General features: G+C 48.0%; 2 protein-coding genes across 2 annotated transcripts; both read right to left on the minus strand.

The window, feature by feature from the left end:
* Positions 1-79: 79 nt before the first annotated feature.
* On the minus strand, positions 80-4,510 carry bbs5 (Bardet-Biedl syndrome 5). Its single transcript, XM_060040803.1, has 12 exons — positions 4,340-4,510; positions 4,106-4,188; positions 3,941-4,006; positions 3,798-3,847; positions 3,456-3,583; positions 3,015-3,150; positions 2,541-2,636; positions 2,262-2,324; positions 2,035-2,169; positions 1,724-1,807; positions 566-589; positions 80-449 (listed from the first exon to the last, which is right to left on the minus strand). Exons 1-12 carry the CDS (start codon positions 4,399-4,401, stop codon positions 345-347), a joined length of 1,032 nt encoding a protein of 343 aa, XP_059896786.1. The 5' UTR covers positions 4,402-4,510; the 3' UTR covers positions 80-344.
* A 471-nt stretch (positions 4,511-4,981) lies between these two features.
* col28a2a (collagen, type XXVIII, alpha 2a) lies at positions 4,982-24,030 on the minus strand. Its single transcript, XM_060040797.1, has 36 exons — positions 23,821-24,030; positions 23,485-23,631; positions 22,260-22,837; positions 21,369-21,389; positions 21,220-21,279; positions 18,873-18,926; positions 18,654-18,698; positions 18,524-18,550; positions 18,393-18,437; positions 17,952-17,996; positions 17,577-17,630; positions 15,996-16,064; positions 15,792-15,860; positions 15,338-15,406; positions 13,574-13,642; positions 13,080-13,148; positions 12,502-12,570; positions 11,834-11,902; positions 11,671-11,742; positions 11,439-11,507; positions 11,119-11,190; positions 10,877-10,945; positions 10,347-10,415; positions 10,195-10,263; positions 10,034-10,102; positions 9,822-9,890; positions 9,599-9,667; positions 9,358-9,426; positions 9,193-9,273; positions 8,940-8,975; positions 8,809-8,845; positions 7,942-8,499; positions 7,381-7,820; positions 6,662-7,022; positions 5,991-6,182; positions 4,982-5,603 (listed from the first exon to the last, which is right to left on the minus strand). The coding sequence occupies exons 2-36, from the start codon at positions 23,618-23,620 to the stop codon at positions 5,596-5,598; spliced, it is 3,957 nt and encodes a 1,318-aa protein (XP_059896780.1). The 5' UTR covers positions 23,621-23,631; positions 23,821-24,030; the 3' UTR covers positions 4,982-5,595.
* Positions 24,031-25,520: the final 1,490 nt, after the last annotated feature.

The following is a 25,520-nucleotide window of genomic DNA, read 5'->3' on the forward strand; positions in this document are numbered from 1 at the left end:
CAACACAGCTGCAAATAGATTCATAGATTGAACGATTTTAATGTTGAAATGTGTTATTTGCAAGGTAAAAAACAACACATTTCTATGTTTCCTTTGGCAATTTGTTTATTTTGTTATAAAGAAGGAATCCAAAGTAAGAAATATATTTTTTTTTTTAAGTTGGACCCCTAATAAACAACCACCAGATTAATTAACTCTTACAGGCCTACAATACAAAACTAGCAGCTTTACAAACTTTACAAATAGTATTTTCCCCTAAAAATAAATACAGCCTCATACTCCTAACGCCCTTATACACATACTTACAGAAGATACATATTTAACTGGTATTGTTCGAAACTCATTCAACTTCCCATAACCTCCCACAGTCCTTGGAGGGTGAATCCCTCCTTCAGCTTCTCGATGGCCAGCCCCAGCTCCTCAGAGAACACGGGCTCCCTGTCCAGTTGCTTTGGAAAGGTAATAAACACAGGTTAAGAGTAGCCTTGGGGAAGTACCCATACACACAGCGTTAATAGGAACTTTTAGTGGATGCCTTAATGTGTGAATAATGCTTGAAATTTACCTTGTTTCCATCAGCAAAGTAGGCCTACAAACAGAAGAGGGGGAAAACATAGCTTACGACCAGGAATATAATTGATTGGTGGTATGCTACTGTGTAATGCAGTATGCACTAGGGAACAGCCATCCATACATAACAACAGACAGTAAGTGGACGATGACCTCATGAGTGACTGCCCATATATGGCAGTGGGACCGTGCGGCTTTTCCACTTAGAACAACAAGAAGCTAGTAGGATCAACATAGAATGGTCGTCGGCGATATCGTTAGTCGACTCGTTACTAATACATGCATAGTGGTAGTGTGTCTTGGTTTGTGTGTGTGTGTGTGTGTGTGTGTGTGTGTGTGTGTGTGTGTGTGTGTGTGTGTGTGTGTGTGTGTGTGTGTGTGTGTGTGTGTGTGTGTGTGTGTGTGTGTGTGTGTGTGTGTGTGTGTGTGTGTGTGAGAGAGAGAGAGAGAGAGAGAATGACATCCTATCCTATAAATGTGTTGTGGAAATGTGGGTGGAGCCACAACAACACCCCCACCAGGCCTACGCGCCACCTGGTGTGCGTGAGAGCGTTACTCTCCAGGGAGGATGAGGAGGTGATAGATGGGGTGGTGGATGTGGTGATAGATGTGGGGATAGATGTGGTGGTAGTGGGGTTAGATGTGGTCATGGGGATAGATCAGAATCAGAATCTCTTTATTGTCATTGCACAAAGTGCAACGAAATTGGGGTAGAGGCTCTCAAAATAAGTGTTTTTTTTTAAAACAAAAACTAAATGACAAAAGGGTTATTTTTTAAAAATATATATAGAATGTACTAGATGTGGTTATAGTCGGGATAGATCTGGTTGTAGTGGGGATAGATGTTGGGATAGACGTGGGGATAGACTGTGGTGATAGACGTGGGGATAGACTGTGGTGATATATGTGGGGATAGACTGTGGTGATATATGTGGGGATAGACTGTGGTGATAGACGTGGGGATAGACTGTGGTGATATATGTGGGGATAGACTGTGGTGATATATGTGGGGATAGACTGTGGTGATATATGTGGGGATAGACTGTGGTGATATATGTGGGGATAGACTGTGGTGATATATGTGGGGATAGACTGTGGTGATATATGTGGGGATAGACTGTGGTGATATATGTGGGGATAGATGTTCACTCACGGTGAAGGCGTCCGTCTGCTCGTCAGGCTCTATCTCCACGTCGTCGGGGAGCTGATCCACGGTCATCTCCTCCAAGGGCTGGGGCTGGAGGCCATGTTGGGGAGGGAACCAGACAACACCGTCAATATCAGAGGGAGGGGGGGAGGGACAGGGAGGCAGGGAGACAGAGAGAGAGACAGAGAGGGAGAGAGATAGAGATAGAGATAGAGAGAGAGAGAGAGAGACCCGCCAGGCAACACACACTGAACGGACACCAAACAATGTATTGGGATGATACTGTATGCATTAGTGCTGTATTAGTGTTGTCCCACCTTCTCCTCCATTTCGTAGTCCACTCCAAAGATGGGGTTGGCCGAATAGACCTTATGCAGGGAGTTGATCTCCTTCACCGCGTCCTGGAGCTTGTCCATCGGGTCGATCTTGAACCCCAGCACATATCCACCGGTCTGGGGTGAAGGAGACGTGGTTACTCAGATATGATGACACGGTCGTGTTGTAGGAAGGAGAATGAATGAATGAGTCACATGGAGATATTTACCTGCTGGGAGCTCTCAATCACCAGCGCCAAGCCAAACTTTGAGTCTCTTATTCGGATGGATCGCTTTGGGGAGAGAACAGCAAAGAAAAAATGTTTGTGTTTGTGTTTGTGTGTGTGTCTGTGTGTGTGTGTGTGTGTGTGTGTGTGTGTGTGTGTGTGTGTGTGTGTGTGTGTGTGTGTGTGTGTGTGTGTAAAGAGTTTATGATCATTGTAATGATCATATGATGATAATTAGGACAACATGAATGTTGATAACTTCTCCACGTCAGGCGTACGTACGATCTGCAGATAGGGGATGCTGACGTTGAAGCTCTCGTTCATGTTGGCGTGCCAGACGATACGGACGTTAGTGATGAAGAACGTGCCGAGATTACCCTGAAAAACGAGACCAACCCCACTCAATAACCCCGAAGGATCCACTGGATCTCATCCCCGAGAGGCGTCACGACCCGCGTGGCTCAGAGAAGACAGTTTCCCCTCAGATCTTAAAGTGGTGATATCATGCCATCAGGTGTGAATGTGACTTAGTGTGCCTTAGTGACATCACTAGTGGGCGTGTCCACCTAGATGTATGACGGATAGATCAGCAACATTTGCTACAGTCCACCGGGTAGGCTGGTCGACTGATCTATCCAGCTATCCACTAGTGATGTCACTAAGGCACAGGGAAAGACAGATTTTCAAACGGCTTGTAACGAGCCGTTCACACCCACACCTGGTGGCGTAATATCACGCCTTTCATGAGCAACGTACCTGGTCGCTGGACAGATTCCAGACGCCGTTGATCTTGTCGTACACCTGCTCCAGAGGGAGGAGGCGGAGCTGCTTGTTCTGGATGAGGGCACCACGCAGCTTCAGGTCCCGGTACATTTTGGACGTCTCATAGGCCCTAAACATGACGTAGGTGCGTTACACACTGCATGATGTACACAAACAACTTTCCCTGCGCCCTAGTGACATCACAAGTGGGCGTGTCCACCTAGATGTACGCTGGATAGATCAGTCGACCAGCCTAACCAGTGGACTGTAGCAAATGGTGCTGATCTATCCGTCATACATCTAGGTCGACACGCCCACTAGTGATGTCACTAGGGCACAGGGAAAGGCTGATTTTCAAACGGCTTGTGATGCTCACACCTGGTGTGAGTGTTACAAGCCACTGTAAAGCTGCTGTAAAGCCGATCATTGTTGTACCTGTGCACGGCGATGACTGAGGTGAACAGTCTGGGACTCCCGGGAACCACGTTGGTGAAGATGAACTCAAATCTGGTGTTGTTGGACTTGGTCAGGATGTAGAGGGCCTCCGTTTGACCGCGCAGTTTCTGGAGCGACACAGCGAAGAGCGGGTTTTAAAACGTAAACTTTATTCATTGATTTGGTTCAGATTGTAAGATCACAGTTCAACTCATTGGGTTTTACTGCTCATTTACAGTTTCGAATTTGCCCTGGTTTATGATACAGGTCATGCTACCAACATTATTTATAATCATTAGACAGATTCAAACAAGGATCTACTCAGAACACCGGTTCACTTACCGAGTTAGCCGTCCGAGTGGTGATGTTAATGATGGAGTTGTAGCCCACAGCTATGAAAAGAAACAAAACGACAAGATTGATTTAGATTAACATGAATATATACTAAACTGATGTATTCACGAAGCTGCTATAACGTTACTCACACAAATTAACTCTGGGGAGAGCCAGAGAATGCCAAATGATCCTCAGGTTGGTGACCAGCAGTCGTCCTGTAGAGTGAATGTGCATGATGAGAACCAGACTGGAACATTGAAGATGATATACTTTCAGATACTTATTTAGTGTCTTATTTATGGTCTTATCTTCACCTCTGTCGCCGTTGTTTCCCTTGGTGTCCTCGATAGAGTCCAGACAGTCTATCAGCACCTCTCCTGCGCGGGTTTTCATCTGCCTGGGAGCCAAATGCATTGTTTTTGCAGGATGAAATAGAAATGACATCCCAAATGGTCTCTTAAATCGATATACAGGTATCTCATTTAGCCACTTGAATGTGTTATTGCACGCTACAGAATGGGTCAAACATTGTTCGCAATGAGTCTTACTGTGTAGTGATGTCGAATCTGACGTCCCTGTCCTCCCATAATGCGTCTAAAATCGCCGCCATGATTCCGTGTATTTAAATTCAGTTTTCTTGGATTACTCCCTGCTCGGCAGCTTATCCACAGTGGAGCCTGCCACTGCGCCCGTCGCCCTGGCAACGCACGGCAAACCGGAAAGACGGATTTAACCGAGCGCCACCCACTGATCGGAAGCAAAATTGACTATTTTTCTGACCACAAGCGACTGGTACGGGATGCTCCTAATGAGCGTTATTGGAGAGACGGAGGGCGCGCCTTTGTTACATTGGTTTGTGGTTTAGCAGCGAGGGAGGGACTTCCGATAGAGGGAAATACGTACCGTTAAATATTTTGGATTTTGTCAAATTGTTCTTGAAAACCTTTTTATCCTTGTACTTCTTGTTCTTATTTTTTTCATGTTATTCTATTCTCTATTAACTAGCGTTCATAGCTCATAGGAAGTAAAATACCGGAAATTGCGTTGAGGTAGACAGGATAACGCTAGAAATCAGGATCGTTTCTCGCCACATAGTGAGTGTTGCGTCAGTTGTATTCATGAATATTAATTAATTAAATAGTTTCGAATACCAACTATTGGGTAAAAAGGAACCAAATGAGAAGTCGAAATTGTACAAATATTTTTTTTATTTTTATTATGAACTTCCCTTTTCACAACAGTATAAATTCAGTGAGATAATGATTGGACAAAAATAAGATCCCGAGATTTTAGACACAGACAAACACATTTACATTCAATATAATTATTTTTAGCAGGTAAAACATTCTTCCAACTTTCATCACAGACAATAAAAGCAAATGCAATCATAAGCTCTAATTCTTTCAGAAGGGGAAATAACGCTATACAAATACAAAAATATTCAGAGCATGTGTTACATTTGTTTCAACAAAGCATATCAAACCAAGACCGACAGTCTTGCTAGAAAAACATAAATTCAGTCTATGTAGCAAGTGGCTCATTTATGAAGTTGATTATTTTGAGGCAATATACAAAATACCCTCCATAGTAAAACTAACATCAGTATGCCTATGATAAACGGGTAAACCATGTTTGACTCAGATGTGGTCAACCCAATATTTCTTTTGTGTATCAAAATTGTCTGAAGTGACACCAGTAAAAACTCTTTCTACTGTAAGTAGAAACATCAATCAAAAGTCCACTTCATTCAGATTGGTTCCTGAAGATTCTCCGGTCTTGAGCCGACAGCACGTTTCTCCTTAGCTTATCCAACTGAGGGAAACAACAAAGAAGTAGAGATTAACAAGGCAAGGCAAGGCAACTTTATTTATATAGGCCTAGCACTTTTCATAAATGAGGCAGACTCAAAGTGCTTCACATAGAACCATTGTCACACAATAAAATAAAATAATAAAATAGCATAGATAAGTAAAAGAAAACAAAGGCAAAGTAAAAAAAAAAAACATTCAGAGTAATACAATTTAAATAGGTACCTAAGAGAAAATAAAGGCAAAGTAAAAAAAAAAAGCATTTTAGACCGTGCAATGTATTTAAGTTTTAGCAGGAAGCTAAAGCAAACATAAAAGTCTTCAGTCTTGTTTTAAAAGACAAAAGTGTAACGGCGGCGCGGGCTGTGACAGTCCCATCAGAGACGCGTACCTATCCAGGAGACCACGCAGGTCTTCTTGCACTCCTCCTCCGTCGCGTGGCGGTTGTCGTTGCCTCCGCAGCCGCCGTACCAGAACTGGGCGCAGGAGTTGGCCTGCTTGTCGTAGTACCACAGGATGGTGTAGTCCCTGCAGGTGCCCTGGCTCAAGGGCTGGCTGCAGCTGGCGCTGACGGAGGTAGACACTGAACGCACCAACACGACGGTGAGATGAGTCATGTGACATGTGTCTACCTTAATGGACACACTTTTTGTATGTTGTACGTCCTGGCACTTAATGTACGCACTTATTGTGTGTTGTACGTCCTGGTACTTAATGTACGCACTTATTGTATGTTATACGTCCTTGCACTTAGAAATAGTGTTGAGCGTTGTGCATTTTCTTATCCTAGCTATCTTCGTGTATACGGGGAATGGGTTAACCTAGGGATTGTTAGTGCTTGGCACTTGGTTCTATGAACAACCTTAACAACCTTATTACTGTACCGACAGGGACATATTGTAGTTTCTCTTTCTTCTGACATGTACTTATTGTAAGTTGCTTTGGAAGAAAGCGTCTGTTAAATGCCCTAAATGTAAATGTAATGTGAGAGATGAGGCCTCATCAGATATTAGTGTATTAGTTTCCAGGGTGAGTTTGAGTAAAAAGGTACTTCCTGCTTACCTGAGGTTGTGGTTGACCCTGGTTGGACCTGATTGGAGGAGAAGGTAGTGACGATGCCAGAAGTGGATGAGGTCACCTCTGATGATATGGATGATGATGATGATGATGATGGTAATGAAGATGATGATGATGATGATGATGATGACGGTAATGACGATGAGAAGAATGAGGATGAAGATGACGAGGACGATGAAGAGGACGATGGTGACGACACAATCGACGTAGAGGACAGGATGGTGTCCATGAGACGGGAGCTCTCCTTCACGGGGGACACGGACGTGGTCTTGTTGACCACGGTCAGCGTTTTAATCCCGCGCAAGTGGGTCTTCAAGTCCAGATCTTCTCCGTCGTCCTCCTCCACCTTCGTTCAAAAGAGCAGAGAACATTTATTTAAAGTTACATGGTAAATGGACTGCATTTCACTCAAAGCGCTTTACAATATTGCCTCACATTCACCCATTCATGCACACATTCACACACTGTCGGCGTCAGCCATGCAAGGGGACAGCCAGCTCGTCAGGAGCAGTCAGGGTGAGGTGCCTCGCTCAGGGACACCTCGACACTCAGCTAGGAGGAGCCGGGGATCAAACTAGAAACCTTCCTGTTACCAGCCAACCCGCTCTACCCCCTGAGCCACATGCCGCCCTACATCGTGTCGGCAACCTTCCAATTAAAAAAATAACTCATGCAAGGTTTTGACTTTATTTCTTCAAACTGACCTTAGCCGGGAGGGGCCCGGCGTTGAGGGGCAGGGCGAAGGTGTCTCCGCGGCTCCGGACTGGACTCAGGCTGTGGATAAGTCTCCTGTTCTCCAACTCCTCCTCATCGGTGATGAAGCCGTTGTTGTTAGACTCCGTCCTGCCGTCCCCATTGTTGCCGTGGCCGGTGCTTCCACGACTGCTGTGGCCGGTATTCCCGTGGCTGGTGTGGGTGTGTGCGATGCGTTCTTCAACGTATCCATTCAGTACGTTCCCGTTGTTGCCATGACCGTTATTGCCGTAACCGTTATTGCCGTTACCATTATGACCATTACCATAATGACTGTTCCCGTTGCCGTTTCCGTTGCCATTCCCATTCCCATATCCGTTCGTCACGCGGTTGTAGATAAGTGCACCGGTTTCATCTTCACAGAACTGGCTGACCAGCTGAGACTCCAGTGCTGAAAAAAGACAGAAGACAAGTCAAGACGTTTTCAGAGTCAAAACAAAGATACGAGAACGGTACCGTTCTGTAACAGAACCGTGATCGATCCTTCAGAATAACCTCGTTCAGACGCTCACCTGGCAGAGTGTTGAAGTCGTCGATGAGGTACATGTGCTCCGTGTCGGGGTCCGAGGCGATGAGGTTCAGCTCCTGGAGGAAGTCGGCCTGGGTCGGGTCCGAGGAGTTGACGATGCCCAGCGCGTACATCTCGATGTTGGCGGCGTGCGCCTCGCGTACCGCCAGGTCCAGCTTCACCGGCTCGCGCCTGTCCGTCTGCCCGTCGGTGATGACGATGGCCACCTTGCGGACGCCGTTCCGGGCGCTGTAGAAGGCCTCCTGGGTGGCCTTGCGGATGGCCGTGCCCGTGTAGGTGCCCTCGCCCATGTAGGGCATCTTGCGGATGGCCTGCTTCACCTCCTGCTTGGTGGCGTGGCGCGCCAGGTGGAACTCCAGGTGCACGTCCAGGCTGTAGAGGACCAGGCCGATGCGGGTGGCGTTGCGGCCCACCGTGGTGCGGTCCACCAGATGCGTCACAAAGTCCTTGATGATCTCAAAGTTCTCCGGCCCGACGCTCTCCGAGCTGTCGATGACGAACACCAGCTCCATCGGCCTCTCCTTGCACTTGACCCCGCAGCCTTAGGAACCGACACACACATGAATAGTGTTGATTGGCAGTGGTGTACGATAGCACACGTACAGGGTCAATGCTTTTCTAACCAGTGGCCATTCACCCATTCATGCACACATTCACACGCCGACGGCGGTGTCAACCATGCAAGGGGACAGCCAGCTCGTCGGGAGCAGTCAGGGTGAGGCGTCTCTCTCAGAGACACCTCGACGCTCAGCTAGGAGGAGCCGGGGATCGAACTAGCAACCTTCCGGTTGCGTACGGTTTCATACATACATCTCAATACAATATGGCTGCTCCGGATTTTGGGCCTCACCACATATTTCTTTGATGAGCTTAATGATGTCGTCTCTCTGAGAACACAAGGAGGAGAGATATATCAGATGAATAGCGCTACGGTCGCTCGTCTGTACTGTAGTTGATCACCGGTTCATGAGACAAACTTACAGTGAGGCCTGCCAATCCCTTCTCCCCCTGCCTTCCCTACGGGATGAAAAAAAAAAAAAAAACATTAACTGATTTCCTGCATTTTAGTATGATAATAACAAAGATGAAGCCTTTATTGTTTACAAATGACACAGAAAAAGTCAGCCTATTAGGCTTGAGCCTCTCATACTACTAACGTTTGTGTATATATAGGGTATACAGTGTTTTGTTTATCATATTAATATTCATAGGAATCATATCCCATTTAACTCACAGACTCTCCAGGGATTCCATGGTCGCCCACTTCCCCCGTCACCCCCTTCAGCCCTCTCTCTCCCTGGGCTCCGCGGTCGCCCTGTCACAGGGGGACATCAGGGTCACAAGCAGCCCTCACCGGGGGTCACTGAAAGGGTTCCAGAACTCACGGAGGACCTCCTACCTTAGGGCCGGAATGCCCCTCCCCTGCGGCCCCTCTGGGCCCGGTCACCCCCTGAGACCCGGGGTCCCCCTGTAATCATTCAGAACGGGCGGACACTGAGTGGTGATCGATCAAAGCGATTGCAACATCTTAAGGTACGTGTAAAGATTGTGGATCTCATCCACGCCTGCTCTAAGGGTGATCAACAGGGGGATGCGTGTTCGAGGTATGGTCAACTATAATCCGTGCGGGCGATACATACCTTCGGGCCTTGGATACCTTCCCCTGGGGGCCCGGACGGTCCCGAGGCTCCCGGTCTCCCAGTGAGGCCCTAAAGGGTCAGACAGTTTGAATGTGCCGTGACCTAGACTCAGACAACCCATAGTACTGGTATTCACTCTGTCCGGGTGCGTTGCTCTACAAAGTGTTGTGTCTCCAAACTGTGGTGAGGGGGTCGATCTGTTTAATGTGATGGTGGGTCTTACCGGGGCGCCCTGTAACCCTTCTCCTTGTTGGCCTGGTAAACCGGGAAGTCCTCGGAAGCCAATGTCTCCCTAAGGGACAGGTGACACATCCATGTTAACAGCAGAGCATGTGCACTCAATCAAACACTCACTCACTCACACACACACACACACACACGCACACGCACACGCACGGATGCGGTGTAAAATGAGCACATTAAAGTTGTACCAACCTTGGGCCCTTGGATTCCTACGCCTTCAGGCCCCTGCTCTCCGCTCAAACCAGGCAAGCCGGGAGGACCCTGGGGAACATTGCATCAGGCCATGACATCACATTTCAACGCATGCATGCCTGCTGGGCGATGTTGTATCACTGTTGATGAGTTGTACCCACCATGGGGCCGGGGAAGCCCTCGCCTTTCGGACCCCCGTAGCCGGGGAGACCGATGTGGCCGCGGTCGCCCTGTCAACACAGAACCGGTGAGTACCGTCGCCTCAGGCTGCTCTGTCTGTCACAGTGTGTCACAGTCACAGGAGAGGGCTTACCTTAGGGCCGGGCAGCCCGTGTCCTGTCTCTCCAACGGGCCCCGAGGGACCAGAGGGCCCGAGATCTCCCTGGAAGTGGCGTCCAAGAAAGGGGAAAACATTGTTACGGTTGTTACGGTTGGGATGCGTTGGGATATGCAACCCGATGGGATGATGCATCGCCCTGGACTCTAGCAAGAGATCTCACACTGCAGGCCAGGGGTGTACCTGTCAGGACCTGAGCCAAGTGACATTGTGATATATAGTGTGTGTGTGTGTGTGTGTGTGTGTGTGTGTGTGTGTGTGTGTGTGTGTGTGTGTGTGTGTGTGTGTGTGTGTGTGTGTGTGTGTGTGTGTGTGTGTGTGCGCGTGCTTGCATGCGTGTGTGTGTGTGTGCATGTGATTATGTGCCTGTCTGGTGTTTGTGTCTGTGTGTGAGTGCTTGCCTGCGTGCTTGCGTGCCTTGCTGTGTGTGTGTGTGTGTGTGTGTGTGTGTGTGTGTGTGTGTGTGTGTGTGTGTGTGTGTGTGTGTTTGTGTGTGCGTGTGTTACCTTGGGACCGGCTATGGACCGGCCCTGGGGACCAGGAAGGCCAAGCCGTCCTGGGGTTCCCGGTTCTCCCTGGAAGACACAGAACCAACTTTTCCCTTCATGTTCACCATGATGTTATGATTGGACGCAGTGATGACAAATGGGACGGAAATCAGGCATCACGTGATTGTTTTTGATTGTATTTCATGGGTTAGGGGTTAGCTGATTAGTTCGGGTTAGCTGATTGGTTGTCCTGTGTTCACCTTCGGCCCAGAAGGTCCGCTCATCCCGGGGGGTCCGTGTAACCCTCTGATCCCTCTCGTACCCTGGTCGCCCTAGGAGACGAAAACACACAAAGCATGATTGAATTGAAACCTTAACCAGACAGGTTATATACGAATACAGGCACCATGGGCCTTAATCACAGAATGGCCACCATCTTGTTTCTAAACTCCGGCAAGGTGGGGGAACGCCATTCCTCCTTCAGTCCCCCTCGCATCTCAAGTTTAGAACAAAGATGGAACCAAGATGGCCGCCATTGGGTGAAAGAGGCCCACATGTTGTCAACACTTGACAAACAAACCTTTTCTCCCTGAATGCCGACTCCTGCAGCTCCCTCAGCACCTCTTAAGCCCGTTAAACCAGCTTCACCCTAGAGAGGATGGAGTCCAGACACAAATAACCAAGCGTCATGAATATTGTAAAAAAATTTAAAGCATTTTGTAAAAAAAAACGTCATGGTTTTTGGATCGGTTGTGAGCCAATAAGCTGATTCCTGGAGGAAGTGTTGGTATTGGCTCTGAGTGGGGTCGCACCTTCTGTCCAGGAGCCCCGTCTTCTCCAGGAAGACCAGGCAGACCAGCCAGCCCGCCGGAGCCAGGATCTCCCTGATGGGAGCAGTGCATGTGTGTTAGGGTGTTGAATTAATTAATTCACAATGCAAAAAAAACACCTGTTTGTGAAGATCCACTCTCGTACCTTTGCACCGGGCTCGCCAAAACCTCTCTCTCCTGTGGATCCCTGTTCTCCGGGGAAGCCTTGGTCCCCCTGGAAAATACATTGAGCAAACAAAATATTGATGTCTAGAATGGAAAAATCCTACAAAGACAGCTTTATTTGTTGTTAATCAAAATGTAACAAATATAACTTTTTGAATACCTAAATCTTTGCAGGCTAGTGAAGAGAAAGCTTTCAACATGTTAGAGCATATTATAAGAGTATACAAATATGCTGCTAACAACATAGGCCTACATGTTAATGTAATTTCCTACAGATACATTTCTTGGCACAGCAGAACATTACTAGTGCTGCTGAATGTTGAACTCTCTAACGCCCTCTAGTGATGGGACGTGTTACTAACACCCTCCTGTGTAGCGGAGGTTGAGATCGACCGCTCTCTTTTAGGTGTAACCGCCGGTAGCCAATGCGTTGGAAAGGGTGATTATGTGGACGTTAATAAACGGGAATCGGCTTAATGAACTTTCCGGTAGAAACCATATCATTTTGAACCATTTAGGCAGAGGGGAGTGTGACACATTTACGATGCCCTCAGGTTAATCAAAATAGAGGCTCTGTTTAGAGTCTAACCCTAACCCCAACTAATAGGCTCTCTGGAAGACACTCTTCCTGGGTCACTTTTGACAAACCTTTGATCCGGGTAATCCTTCTCCCTGTTGGCCCCTGACCCCTGGGGGACCTCGGGGCCCCTCCACACCCTGGAAATAAAACAGAGAGCAGTGTTACTGCAGGTACAATAATTGGGTTTTATGTATGTTAAATGTTAGTCTGTGTACAAAGTAGTAGTAACACGTTCGTCCGGACTTACAGTGCTATTTGTTGAAATGCATGTCATAATATTAATTCCAGTGCAATTACATTGTATTGTATACATTATTTGTACTTATTATGATATAACCTGTGCTGTTGGTTGTGGATGATTGTTTGTGAAGTTGATTTTGTTGTTTCCCCTTGTCTTTTAGGACCCCTTGACATTTACTGCTCTGTTTCAGAGTAGCGCTCCTGATTTAGTTGTATTCTGTCCAATGACCATCAAGTATTTTTATTATATTCTATTTTTATGACAGGTGGGCACCTTGCTCACAGCAGGGGGCCGACAGGTAGACTGGTGCAGACATCGGGGTTCGAACCCAGAGCCTTTGGCTAGGGGGCAGACACCTTAGCCACCCGACTGTGTGTTGATAATCGCTGTTAATATCATGCTCACCTTCTCTCCCTGAATGCCCACTCCTGCCAGTCCGAGCGGTCCCGTTGAACCAGGAGATCCGATTTCTCCCTGGAGGGCGAAACATCAGTCAGGTGAACGAGGCGAGAACGGCGGGAATAAAGTGCTCCTAGCTCATAAGCTAGGCTAAACGTATAGGACTATACGTTACACATAGTCCTGTACATTAATGGAAGGTTAGTCTACTTTCAGTCGTTGACAAAGAGATACAATCTTTACAATCAGAACATGACATTTGTGAAACTGATCATTTCCTCACACCGCGAGGAAACTATCACTTTGGAAATGTTCTCATTGCCCTTTATATTTAATAACACAACAACACCGTGTCCTGCCCTAAAGGTTCCACGGTTCTCAGACGAGTCCGGGCTCGCCTCCCCTCGGTTCCTTAATGAAACCACAGCGGGGCCGACACACACAGCTTTTTTCTTTTATGTGGAACGCATTCGTCGTCACCTGACGTATTTACTGCCTACCTTCTCCCCTTTGATCCCCATTCCCGTCTGTCCTCTGTTCCCCCGGGGGCCCCCGAGGCCCCGGCCCCCCTGTGGAACAAAGCAGACCCCCGGTGAGCTGTCTGTGTCTGTCACACACACGCGGAGCCACTTAGCGCTGGTCCCGAGCCAGCGCCGCATTGTTCTGACGGCACAGAGGCGGACGGCTACAACAGCAGGCGGAGCGGCAAGTCACAGCCTGTTGCAAGATATGGAGTATCCTATAGTGTATCCTAAAAGGGTGTGTGTGTGTGTGTGTGTGTGTGTGTGTGTGTGTGTGTGTGTGTGTGTGTGTGTGTGTGTGTGTGTGTGTGTGTGTGTGCGTGCCTGTGTGTGTGTGTGTGTGTGTGCGTGCCTGTGTGTGTGTGTGTGTGTGTGTAGGTGTGTGTGTGTGTGTGTAGGTGTGTGTGTGTGTGTGTAGGTGTGTGTGTCTGTGTGTGTGTGTGTGTGTAGGTGTGTGTGCCTGTGTCTGTGATTAATTGCATTATAATTGCATGCAGTTGCAAGGTTGTGAATAACAACATATTTATAACTTGAAAAACACAACACAGACGAATGCTAATTAATATGTAAGTAACTCTATCTGTTTAAGTCTGTCGGTTGTCCTATACATTTATCCATAGGGTTTTCCCTACTAGCCCGAGGAGATAAGATTTAACACAAATAACTAGGATTCTAACAGATGTATGCTTGCTTCAGGGTATTTTGACTCTGGGGTAATCTTCCATTGTCTACCTTTAAATCAAATCCATGTGTGGATGTCGTCCTGGGGGTAAATGGCAGAATTATACTGTGTGGGAGGATGTGTATGTCAGCTTTTATTAGTTTTGTAATTTACGAAGTTCCACCACAATGCTGTGGTTAGATGATGTGTCTGCTCCTGTTGTTAAAGTCAACTCAAACCCCAAATATGTAATTATTAGGTTTGAATCCGAGTCCTATCTACAAACGAAAGAAATTGGAAAAAATGTCTTCCCATTTCTTGAATCCTCTCAGGAAAACGGCACGAAATACTGAACGACAAATACAGAACTACGCTATTTGAACTTATTCTGTATTTGTAGATTACTGCGTTGTGTGTGTGCAGCTTTTGTTTTATCCACGACAGGAGCATGTTTAAGCTTGAAGAAGGGGGAGATGCATTGTTTCCAAAGGCATAGCGCGCTAGAAGGATCGTGGATTGATATCTCTCCAGTGAACTGCACTCCTAAATGGGTTGGAACCCACCAGGGTGTACTCAAGATGAGAGCTTCACAGATGAAGCCTCTGTCTTCCTCAAGTGCAAGGTTACATAACATAAGTCTGATTCCATTATCTTCGATCTGTCCCCATCGGTGAAGTATGCTCTCGTGCCGGTACATGATGTGCTTCCACAGCCAGCTCGTAGGCTGTGATGGTGAAATAGCTTTCTGACAGGGCTGCGTCTCTGTGAACGCTGTTGCCCAGCAACCGCATAGAACTAATATTGGCAAAATGTGCATGTTTGAGTTTCAGTCGCATTGCAGGAATACCATCTGTCTCCCACCTGAGCTGCAGGCCTGTATAAACATTGTATATAGTGTAAAGTATATAGTGTGTTTAGTATATAGTATATAGTATTTAGTATATATTATATAGTGAAAGTCAATAGTTTAGGTGTCAAATCCCTGCAGAGGTGTTCCAGTTGACCTGAAACTGCTCTTGTGTCTATTGTTCAGACAATCGTTTTTGGTAATTTTTCGTTTCTCCTAACACACGCGATCATACCTTTGGTCCAGGTAGTCCTTCGCCATGGGGCCCTCTCTCTCCTTGTGCCCCCTGTGGGCCCTGAGGCCCCTGATAGGAAAGACAGACGGCCGTGTCACCAAAACATACCAGAGAGACAAGAAAGTCCGCTTACGTCTCAGATGTAAGGGGACACACAATTTGTCAACCAACCGCTAGTCTCCCATTGGATCACGTGGGGTTCATCATTACATCGAACAATGTTTTAACATGTTAATACCATAGTATAACATGGTATTAACATGTTTATTCACAAGTAAATTACATGTGAATAACATGAAAATAAAATAAAATAAGACCATAGTACAGTGATTCAAAATAACAAAACAATATGTTTGTCATTCAAACATCGGAAGATGTTTGAATGATGACAAACATATTGTTTTGTTATTTTGAATGAACGGGTTCTTGGTCGTGTGTTGTGTTCTGAACTCACAGACACTCCCGGTTCCCCCATCCCTGGGGGGCCGGATGGGCCGGCCCGGCCCTGGTACCCGATGTCACCCTGGAGACGGACAGAACCCAAACCAGATCAGTCCAGAACAGGATTCACAGTCGTGATGCATGTGAACACAGACGGTCCGGATGCAACGAGATCAGAGTTTGAAATGGACAGGATTTAGAAAGAAACACAAAGTACCTTAGGTCCTGCCAGTCCGACGCCTGTCTCACCCTGAACCCCCGGCGGTCCACTGGGTCCACGCTCACCCTGCCATCGAACAGACAAACGCACTCAGAGAACGGACTTAAGGACGCATTTAAAGAACGAATGTAAATGCGAAATAGTGAACTGTTTTGTGGTTTGAGTCATTTCATGTGGAAATTAGCTTAATATTAAGAATTCTATAGCTTTTTTGTAAAATATTATTACTCTTGAATACTTATGAATGATTCAATTTTAAAAAATTGAAGAATACTTTACTGATTCTACTTTACAATCAGTGAATCCGCACTGCGCCTGTAAATAGATTATACTTGAATGTGCTCAGATTGAAGCACATTCTTTGTATGTTAAGACTAAAGCGAAACAAACATCACAACAAAAAGTATTTGAAATCAGTAAGGATGGAGAGAATTTGAACCCCTCCCTACAAGTCCAGGCTTGGGTTGTCTCCTGGGTTCTAGAAATGTCCTGGCGTTTGAGCACACAGGATTAATCCTACACACAATGAAATGGATTCTGCTCGAGGCTACAAATTTTATGTCCAAATAAAGACGATCAACCTCTTGGTCAACAAAGAACTGAAAAGGTCTTACTTTGTTTGAATGTACACTCGTAAGTAAATTTTCATTGACTTCTCAATGAATTTCCGTGCACTTAAAAACAGTGTGCACAGTGCACACACAGTGCCCCCCTCCCCCCAAAAGAACAAAAAGCTAAACTGAACGACGTTTGGAGTGTTCATCTCAGCGTTTGGATACCAGCCAACAACAGCTTCCGTTATTCCTCCTTGATTTTCCATCAGTACGTCTTTGTGTACATAACAACAGACGGAGCTTTGGCACATGCGTACACACGCACACACATGCGCGCGTGCACACACACACACACACACACTCCCTCTCTCTTCCTCTCTCCCTCTCTCCCCCCACTCCCTCACCCTCACCTCTCTCTCCCCCTCTCTCTCTCTCCCCCTCTCTCCCTCACTGTTTCTCTCTCACTCTCCCCAATCTCTCTCTCCCCCCCTACTCTCTCCCCCTCCTCTCTCTCTCCCTCTCCCACCCTCTCTCTCTCTCTCTCTCTCTCTCTCTCCCCCTCCTCTCTCACTCTCCCCCATCTCTCTCTCCGCCCCCTACTCTCTCCCCCTCCTCTCTCTCTCTCTCTCTCTCTCTCTCTCTCTCTCTCTCTCCCCCCCAGTCTCTCCCTCCCTCTCTTCGACACACACCTTTTGCCGTTCACCCCGTGTTATTAGCCAGCCCCCTGGTAGGGAGGGCTACACGAGGCTGCAGGCCCCCCGGCTCTGTGTTTAGCAGCAGGATGCGAGGCGTGAGGGAAAGCTGCATCTGCTCCTAATTCCTATTCTCTTCCCTTGCAGTGCTAATGATGGGGAAGGCCCCGTCACAGGTGCCTATTACCATAGAGCTGGCCCCTCTCCCCACACGCGGAGGCCCGGGTGATAAACCCTCACTACCCGGTGTTTAGACCCATAAAGGGAGATGTGTAAAGGTGTGTGTGGGGGGGGGGGGGGGGGGGGGGGGCACGCAAGGCGGCCATCCTGACCTGCTTCCCCTGCAGCCCCTCCGGCCCTACGTCGCCATGGGGACCCGGGAACCCCTGGGGAGGAAGAGGACACCGTGAAATACACACACGCTGCTGGTGGTCCTGGGACACACACAATGCATGTTGTTGTGTGTGTGTGTGTGTGTGTGTGTGTGTGTGTGTGTGTGTGTGTGTGTGTGTGTTTGTAAGTGCAGAGGTGTGTGTGTGTGCAGGAGTATGTGTGTATGTGTGTGTGTGTGTGTGTGTGTGTGTGTGTGTGTGTGCATGTGTGGCTTTTTAGTGTAATGGGGTGTGCAATGAATGTACACTTCACTTCACTTCACTACAGCCACAAATTTAACACTGATTAACAACAACAACATCTCTGATGCTCACCTGCAGACCTCTGGTTCCCCTGATTCCAACTGGACCCTCAGAGCCCTGGTCACACACACACACACACACACACACACACACACACACACACACACACACACACACACACACACACAGAGACACACACACACACACGCAGACACAGACAGACACGCGCACACAGACACGCACACACACACACAGACACACACACACACACACACGCACACACAGAAACACACACACACACAGACACACACACACACACACACACACACACATACACACACAGACACACACACACACACACACACACACACAGAAACACACACACAGACACACACACACACACACACACACACACACACACACAGGACAGTAACAAAACACAATGTCATGGTTATTTCACCACAGCCATGAGGGGAGGGCATATAGCAACATCTGCTCCAGTAGAAGGCCTACCTTATCTCCTTTGCTTCCAGGAGTACCACACTCACCGCCCTCGCCCTGGAGAGGAATTCATAACAATGTAAATATGTATCTGATAACAATATCTCAGTGTCTCAGTGGCATGAGGAGGTATCACGACCAACCTTCTCTCCTTTGTAGCCTGGTTTCCCCTGTAAGGAGACATCATGAGCGAGATGTTAGGGTCAGTTAGCAATGGGCTTGCGTGGGATGAATGAAATGAATGAATGAATGAATGAATGGTGGAACGCGTACCTCCGGGCCCTCTCGTCCAGGTAGACCGCTCAGTCCTGCTTCGCCCTGGGTTAAAAGCACAACACTAATTCAGTTCACGCGTCAACGTCAGACACTCGTTGTTTCTGTCATCGTCTCTGGGGTCCGGCAGACAGCCCATCACGGCGTCCAGGAACAGAGGAATACAATACGAGGCCTCAGTGCTGAGAGAAGTGCGACTAGGGAATGAAAAGCAGGAACCTTGTAGCCTTTGAGCCCGGGCGCGCCGTCCTCGCCTGGACGACCCTTCTTGCCCTGTGGAATGAAGGCAGGATCAGTGTCAGGAGTTCACCGACCTGTTGCCCCGATGTCACAATCTCCTTCCACAACCTCTTGGCGAACACAGAGAACATGACGGTATCTCGATTTGACAAGGCAGTGGTATGTTTGGCTACGAGAGCACTTCAGTAGAACAGAGGATGTGGGGGGATGTGAGTGTGCATTTGCTCTGACATGTGTGTGCTAGTATTGATTTTGTGTGTGTGTTTGTGTGTGTTTATGTGTGTGTGTGTGTGTGTTTGTGTGTGTGTGTGTGTGTGTGTGTGTGTGTGTGTGTGTGCGTGCGTGTGTGTGTGTGTGTGAGTGAATGTGGGGTTGTGTGTGTGTTTGCGTATGTGTCTCTCTCTATGTCTCTATATGGCTTTATATTCTTGTGTGTGTGTGTGTGTGTGCTTGTGTGTGCTTGTGCATGTGTTTATGCATTCAGGTATGTGTGTGTGTGTGTGTGTGTGTGTGTGTGTGTGTGTGTGTGTGTGTGTGTGTGTGTGTGTGTGTGTGTGTGTGTGTGTGTGTGTGTGTGTGTGTGTGTGTGTGTGTGTGTGTGTGTGTGCTGGTGTATGTGTGTGTGAGCAATGTTTTCATCAGGGATTGAGGAGGAGTAGGGGGAGGAGGAGAGGAAGGAGGAGTATGAGGAGAAGTTAGGGGAGGTGGGGAGAAAGAGAAGGCAAAGACGGGAGAGAGGAGGAGGAGAAGGGAGGAGGAGAAGGAGGAGGAGGGGGCGGAGGAGGATGAGGAGAAGGAGTTGGAGGAGGAGGAGGAGGAGGGGAATAAAAAGGAGAAGGAGCAGTAGGAGGGGGAGAAGAAGGAGGGGGAGGAGGGGGAGGAAGATGAGGAGAAGGATCTGGAGGAGAAGGAGGAGGGGGAGGAGGAGAAGGTGGATCAGTTGGGCATGAAGGATCTTGTCCCCTGGGTCAGGGGGTCATAGTTCTCTGCAGCACCTGGACAGCGTGTGTTGGTCCACCAGTAACCACTGGTCTGTGATCATTAAACTAATGGGACCACTCCGTCTGCAGGTAAGAATGTGTGGAATCCCTCTGAGGCTGAAGCACCTGGTTAACAGCCACGTAGCCATCTGCCACCAGAGGATGAAGACACTCACTGACCTCACCAATAAGATGCTGACTACCTGCTCGTCCGATGGGTCTGTATCGGTTTCATGGGATGACACCGAGACTTCTGAATTAGTTTGTGTGTCTTAATCATATGAAGAGTCAGGGATGAAGGATGAAGGATGATAACTCAGCTTGGAGCAGCTTGGATGGACGGCTTTATGCAATCAGAAGCATCCCAAGACCACCTCAAGGTTCAACTCTTGCCCGCTCCTCGGCTCTCCATCCCCTGTGTGCCTGACCCCAGCATTGTGTGTCCGTGCGGTCAAAGTTCAGGTTTTATGAGGATTGAGGAGCCACAAGATCCAAATCTCATCCCTCTGGTTTCCGTGGTTTCCATGTCATGTGTGATAAGGCAACGCAGTAACGGAGTCGGAACAAATATGTCTTCCTGGGGATCTATGCGTCTCTTCCTGCCGGCGCCCGAGGATTACTAACAGAATGTGTGGGTTAGGTGGACCCACTTTGAAGTCGCTTTGCATCTGCCAGACACACGCCTGCAAGCTATCGGGAAGGGCTCACAATTACCCCTGATTGTTCAGACAGACGGTTACCATTCCTGGGGTCTTCCCACTTCACAGAATGTCAGGAATAAACACACTTTGACAGGCCCTCTGGAGTGCTGAGAGTGTGTGTGTGTTTGTCTGTGTGTGTGTGTGTGTGTGTGTGTGTGTGTGTGTGTGTGTGTGTGTGTGTGTGTGTGTGTGTGTGTGTGTGTGTGTGTGTGTGTGTGTGTGTGTGTGTGTGTGTGTGTTTCTGTGTGCGCATTTACACCTGTGTGTGTATTCATGTATCTATGTGTATGTGTGTGTGTGTGTAGGTACGCGTGTGTATGTGTGTGTGTGTACATGTATCTATGTGTGTGTGTGTGTGTGTTTGTGTGTGTTCTTGTGTGCGTGCCTGCGTGCCCGCATGTGTGCCCGCGTGCGTGCGTGCGTGGGTGCGTCAGGTGCGTATGTATGTATTTGTATGTGTGTGTGTGTGTGTGTGTGTGTGTTTTTGTGGGTGTGCGTGCGTGCATTGGTGCATCAGGTGTGTGTGTGTGTGTGTGTGTTCATGTATGTTTGTGTTTGTGTGTGTGTGTGTGTGTGTGTGTGTGTGTGTGTGTGTGTGTGTGTGTGTGTGTGTGTGTGTGTGTGTGTGTGTGTGTGGAGACCTACCGCCGGGCCTGCCGGTCCTCTCTCTCCTTTGTCACAGGCGCAGGTCTGCGCTAGAGGGCACTGCGCAGAACACACAGGGTGAGCTCACATGGTTACACACCAGCGCACATACTGTGTATCACTATCTGTGTGAGTGTAGCACTACTCACCCCCTCATTGGCCAAGTCCGTCTGTGGAAGACCACAAACACATTGGATTAGATTAACAACAACGCTTTTTTTTGTTGCAACGATAACGGTTTTATTGTTAACGATTTTATTTCATTGTTGATTATTGTGACGATATTAATAAAATACTTATTTTAGAGAAACTGAGCGCTGAACGTGTAATTTAAGAGACTTTTGGTCTCAGCTGTGAACACATGAAATCGTAACCAACATTGTCTTGATAAGCGCTTATGTGGAAATGCTTTGGTTGACTAGTACAGAAACAACGTCAACGTACGCTCTATCTAAACCAGTCGTGGATCACGGATCGGGAGCTGAACCTTTCAACTGGGAGGAATGTGACAGGAGGCCTCCTGGTAATCCCCCCAAAACACGACGGCATTCATCTGAACGTATGTTGACCAAATCCCTGAGCGGGCCTATATCTGCCCTTACTACTCAAGAGAGGCAGACGTCTCACCCCCATCTCTACACAACAGAGGAGCTCAGACGCACACACACACTCCTAATCTCCGGCTGTCGTGGACGTTCTCGCGCTTGTATCGACACGACACGGCCTCCGTTCCGTCGCTGCCCCAAAAATGTGACCACGCCCATTCACAGGTAAACTCAGAACACGTGCAGACTGAACCCAAACGCACACATCGCCCCTTTTATACACAATGATTGCGCGGCGGATGGCGGAGATCAACCATGCAAGGTTGACAGCCAGCTGGTCTGGAGCAGCCAGGGCGAGGCGCCTCGCTCAGGGACACCTCGACACTCCGCTAGGAGGAGCCGGGAGATCGAACCAGCAACCTTCCGGTTACCAGCCGACCCCGCTCTACCTCCTGAAGCCGCATGCCTCCCCCCCCCCGGTGGAGCCGTACTTACGATCACTCGGAGCACTTTGTCCATGACGTCGGCGTCCTGGAGGTTGTGGAGGTACCGAGACACCGGGGCGCTGGCCAGCAGCCGGAGCTGGGCCACGTTGGCGGGCTCGTTGGCCGTGCGCGTGATGCCCAGCGTGAAGAAGCGCACGCCCTGGTTCTTGGCGTCGGCCACGGCCGAGAAGATGTCGGGGTTGCGGGGGTGGGAGAGGCCGTCGGTGAGCAGCATGGCCACCTTGACGCTGCCCTTGGTGCTGCTCTCGTCCAGGTAGATCTGGGTCATGTTGGTGATGGCGTAGGTGGTGTAGGTGCCGTGGCCGATGTAGACGATGGGGGTGATGCGGGCCCGGAAGTCCTCGGCGCCGCGCCACTGCTTGAAGGTCTGCTCGGTGATGACGTGGCTGCTGTACTGCAGCAGCGCCACCCGCGTGCTGAGCGCACGGCCGGTCTGCAGGCGAAGGCCCTGCAGGCGGTCCACCACGTCCATGGCGAAGCTCTTCTCCTGCTCGTGGTTCTCCTTGGCGCTCTCCGAGCTGTCCAGCAGGAAGGACAGCTCCAGGCCGCAGTCCTCGTCCACCGACGCTGTGGGTGGGTGGGCGTGGGGGTGTGGGGGGTTGGTTGGTGGGTGTGTGTAGGGGTGTGTAGATGGGTGGGTGAGGGTGAGTGAGTGAGTGAGTGAGAAAATGTGTGTTGGGGGTGTGTGTGTGTGTGTGTGTGTGTGTGTGTGTGTGTGTGTGTGTGTGTGTGTGTGTGTGTGTGTGTGTGTGTGTGTGTGTGTGTGTGTGTGTGTGTGTGTGTGTGAGAATGAGTGAGTGAGTGAGTGAGTGAGTGAGTGTGTGTGTGTGGGTATGTGAGTGTTAGTGTGTTTGTGTTTGTGTGTTGTTTGATGCAAGGAGACATCATTGTGAGGACATTGTTTGGTTTTGTCTCAGCAGTTGTGCGGTTTCAAACTCAAACCAATTCTGAATTTATTTTAAAGGACACATGACTTGAATAGGTCGTGTTGCCCAACAGAGACTGATATCCTGTTTTGATTCAGTAGGTCATTAACATCTAAGCTCAGCCAAAGCCAACAGACATCCTTTTGGGGGAATTATAAAGAAGTCAGCTGATCTTCTACAAAAGCATGCAGCTGATCCTCTCCCTTAAAGTGATGAGGAAGCTGTTGTTTACATTGACTGTGTAACTAAAAAGTAACTAAAGTCTGATTCCTTCTGATATCTTCCTACCTTCTCCATCATGAAGACTCTTTGAGTGCAAGACATCTTTGGATTTCCGCTTCACTTCTCTGTCTTCAAAATATTCTTGGGCCAAAGCACTTGTCAGTGCCATGAGGAGCACAGCCCATATCCCGGGATGGAACATCACGACTCCAACTGCAGGAGAATCAACAAAACACAAAAGAATCAAGAGAATAGATCAGACTCCCCATGCCACCAGAGTAACACAATCATCCTGGCAAACCACTTCAGTAAAACAGTTTGCTAAAATGTAACGTTTTAAAAAATCCACATGATGAAGATGAAAGACATGCACTGAAAAGAACATTACATTTTTGCACTCACCGTTTGAAAATCCGTTGAGAACTCAGTAAACCTCTCAACCCTACCCTGATCCGAGATCAGAACGCTGACATCTGAGCAGGTCCCATGTGAGGAGCAGCAGTGGTGGGGGACTGGTGGGCTGAAGTCAGCTCATTGGTTCCTCTGCAGCAGCAGCAGCAGCAGCAGCAGCAGCAGCAGCAGCAGCAGAAGCAGCCGGTCCAGGGAGTGGAGAGAGAGTGTCCCCAGAGCCGGGCCCTCCTGCTGCTTTATACGTGACGAGGGAGCTGAGGGGGGGCCGGGCCCGGGCCCAGGCTCCAGCCCCGGGCAAGAGAAGGGGGCTGGTGTTGATTTACAACTCCACTGAGATGTGGGTTGATTTGTGCCCCGTGAAATTTGCGGACTGAGATGAACGCAGAGGAAATACACTACAGATCACGGTGAATATTGACACCGATCGACTCAGACCAGCCCGATGAATGTAAACGCAATAGTGTTGTGTTCTGTGGAAGAGAAGTGGTCAGATGTTAGACTAAAGGAGTTAGAGGTGCATAGTGCATAGTGCTTAGTGCGTGATGAATTATGGTTATTTCACCTTTCTTTGATGACCTGCGCTTTGACAGGTAACCTGTCTAATCAGAAGTAAATTCTGTGAGGGATATAAAGCTAATGTGTTGGTTCTACCAGAACTACCACTGTTAATACTACTACTATCAACGGTGACTATGAGTCACATACACAACACAATTATAAAAGCACTTTAAAACAATAGATCAAAGAAAGGGTGTGACCTATAAATTACTTAAGTGTCATAAAATAGAAACCTAGAATCCTTCGTGTCCTCTTTTTTGCAGGGATTTTCTTTTTTAAAGGCACCCAGTGCAACTTTCGAGGCTTAAAAATAAACATTCAATTTCTAGTCTTTTTTACACGTAGTAAGTTTCAATAACTCCATACCATTACATACCGACATTTAAGCAGCAAAGATGAGACGTCGTTGTGTGGTGAGAACTGATACAAAATCGATAACAACAACAATGCCGCCATTTTCTTTATTTTTTGTAACCTACAATAAATAAAGCAGGCTTCCAGTCAATGGAAAAATGGCTTCTCCCCACCGGCGATTGTTGTTGTTTACGATTTTCTATCAGTTCTCACCACACAACGACGTCTCATCTTTGCTCCTTGAATGTCGTTATGTAATGGTATGGAGTTATTGAAACTTACTACGTGTAAAAAAGACTAGAAATTGAATGTTTATTTTTCATTGAATGTTTACATAAAGTTGCACTGGGTGCCTTTAAGGGAACCCTTTTTAAGGATTTTAATTATTTAGACTGCTTGACCTCTTGCAGGGGTTGTGTTCATTCAGAGACTTTGAGTCTCCTCTGGCCTTAGGACATAAATTACCAGCAAGATGATACGGTGGTGGAAGGAATTCTCAGGTAACAGGAAAAATTAAGAGACTCCGAAAGGCTTAGAGAGTTAAGATACGTGAGTCTTAGAGGGTTAATGGAGATAAATCAAAGAACACTAGAGAGTTCCTTCAGCGATTAACAGAAGCATTTTGATATTACATTAGGGTGGGGTGATTATTTGATACATTAATTAATTAGAATATCCATTTAATGGGAAAACCCTGGTAAATATTCCTTGATAGATTGTCCACAAATGAAAGATATCTCTTCCAACAATACCCCCTTTCGGACAGGAATATAAAAACA

This window comes from Gadus macrocephalus, chromosome 20, assembly GCF_031168955.1.
Source record: "Gadus macrocephalus chromosome 20, ASM3116895v1".
Lineage (NCBI taxonomy): Eukaryota > Metazoa > Chordata > Actinopteri > Gadiformes > Gadidae > Gadus > Gadus macrocephalus.

Excerpts from the sequence above, each read along its gene's own strand:
- bbs5 (XM_060040803.1), bottom strand. The coding sequence starts at position 4,401 with ATGGCGGCGATTTTAGACGCATTATGGGAGGACAGGGACGTCAGATTC. Across the intron at positions 3,151-3,455 it reads TCAGTCATCGCCGTGCACAG|GGCCTATGAGACGTCCAAAA; the intron begins GTACAACAATGA and ends CGTCATGTTTAG. Across the intron at positions 450-565 it reads ACTTTGCTGATGGAAACAAG|CAACTGGACAGGGAGCCCGT; the intron begins GTAAATTTCAAG and ends ACCTTTCCAAAG.
- col28a2a (XM_060040797.1), bottom strand. The coding sequence starts at position 23,620 with ATGTTCCATCCCGGGATATGGGCTGTGCTCCTCATGGCACTGACAAGT. Across the intron at positions 21,390-22,259 it reads ACAAAGTGCTCCGAGTGATC|ACGGACTTGGCCAATGAGGG; the intron begins GTAAGTACGGCT and ends GGTCTTCCACAG. Across the intron at positions 18,699-18,872 it reads CCGGGCTCAAAGGCTACAAG|GGCGAAGCAGGACTGAGCGG; the intron begins GTTCCTGCTTTT and ends CTTTTAACCCAG.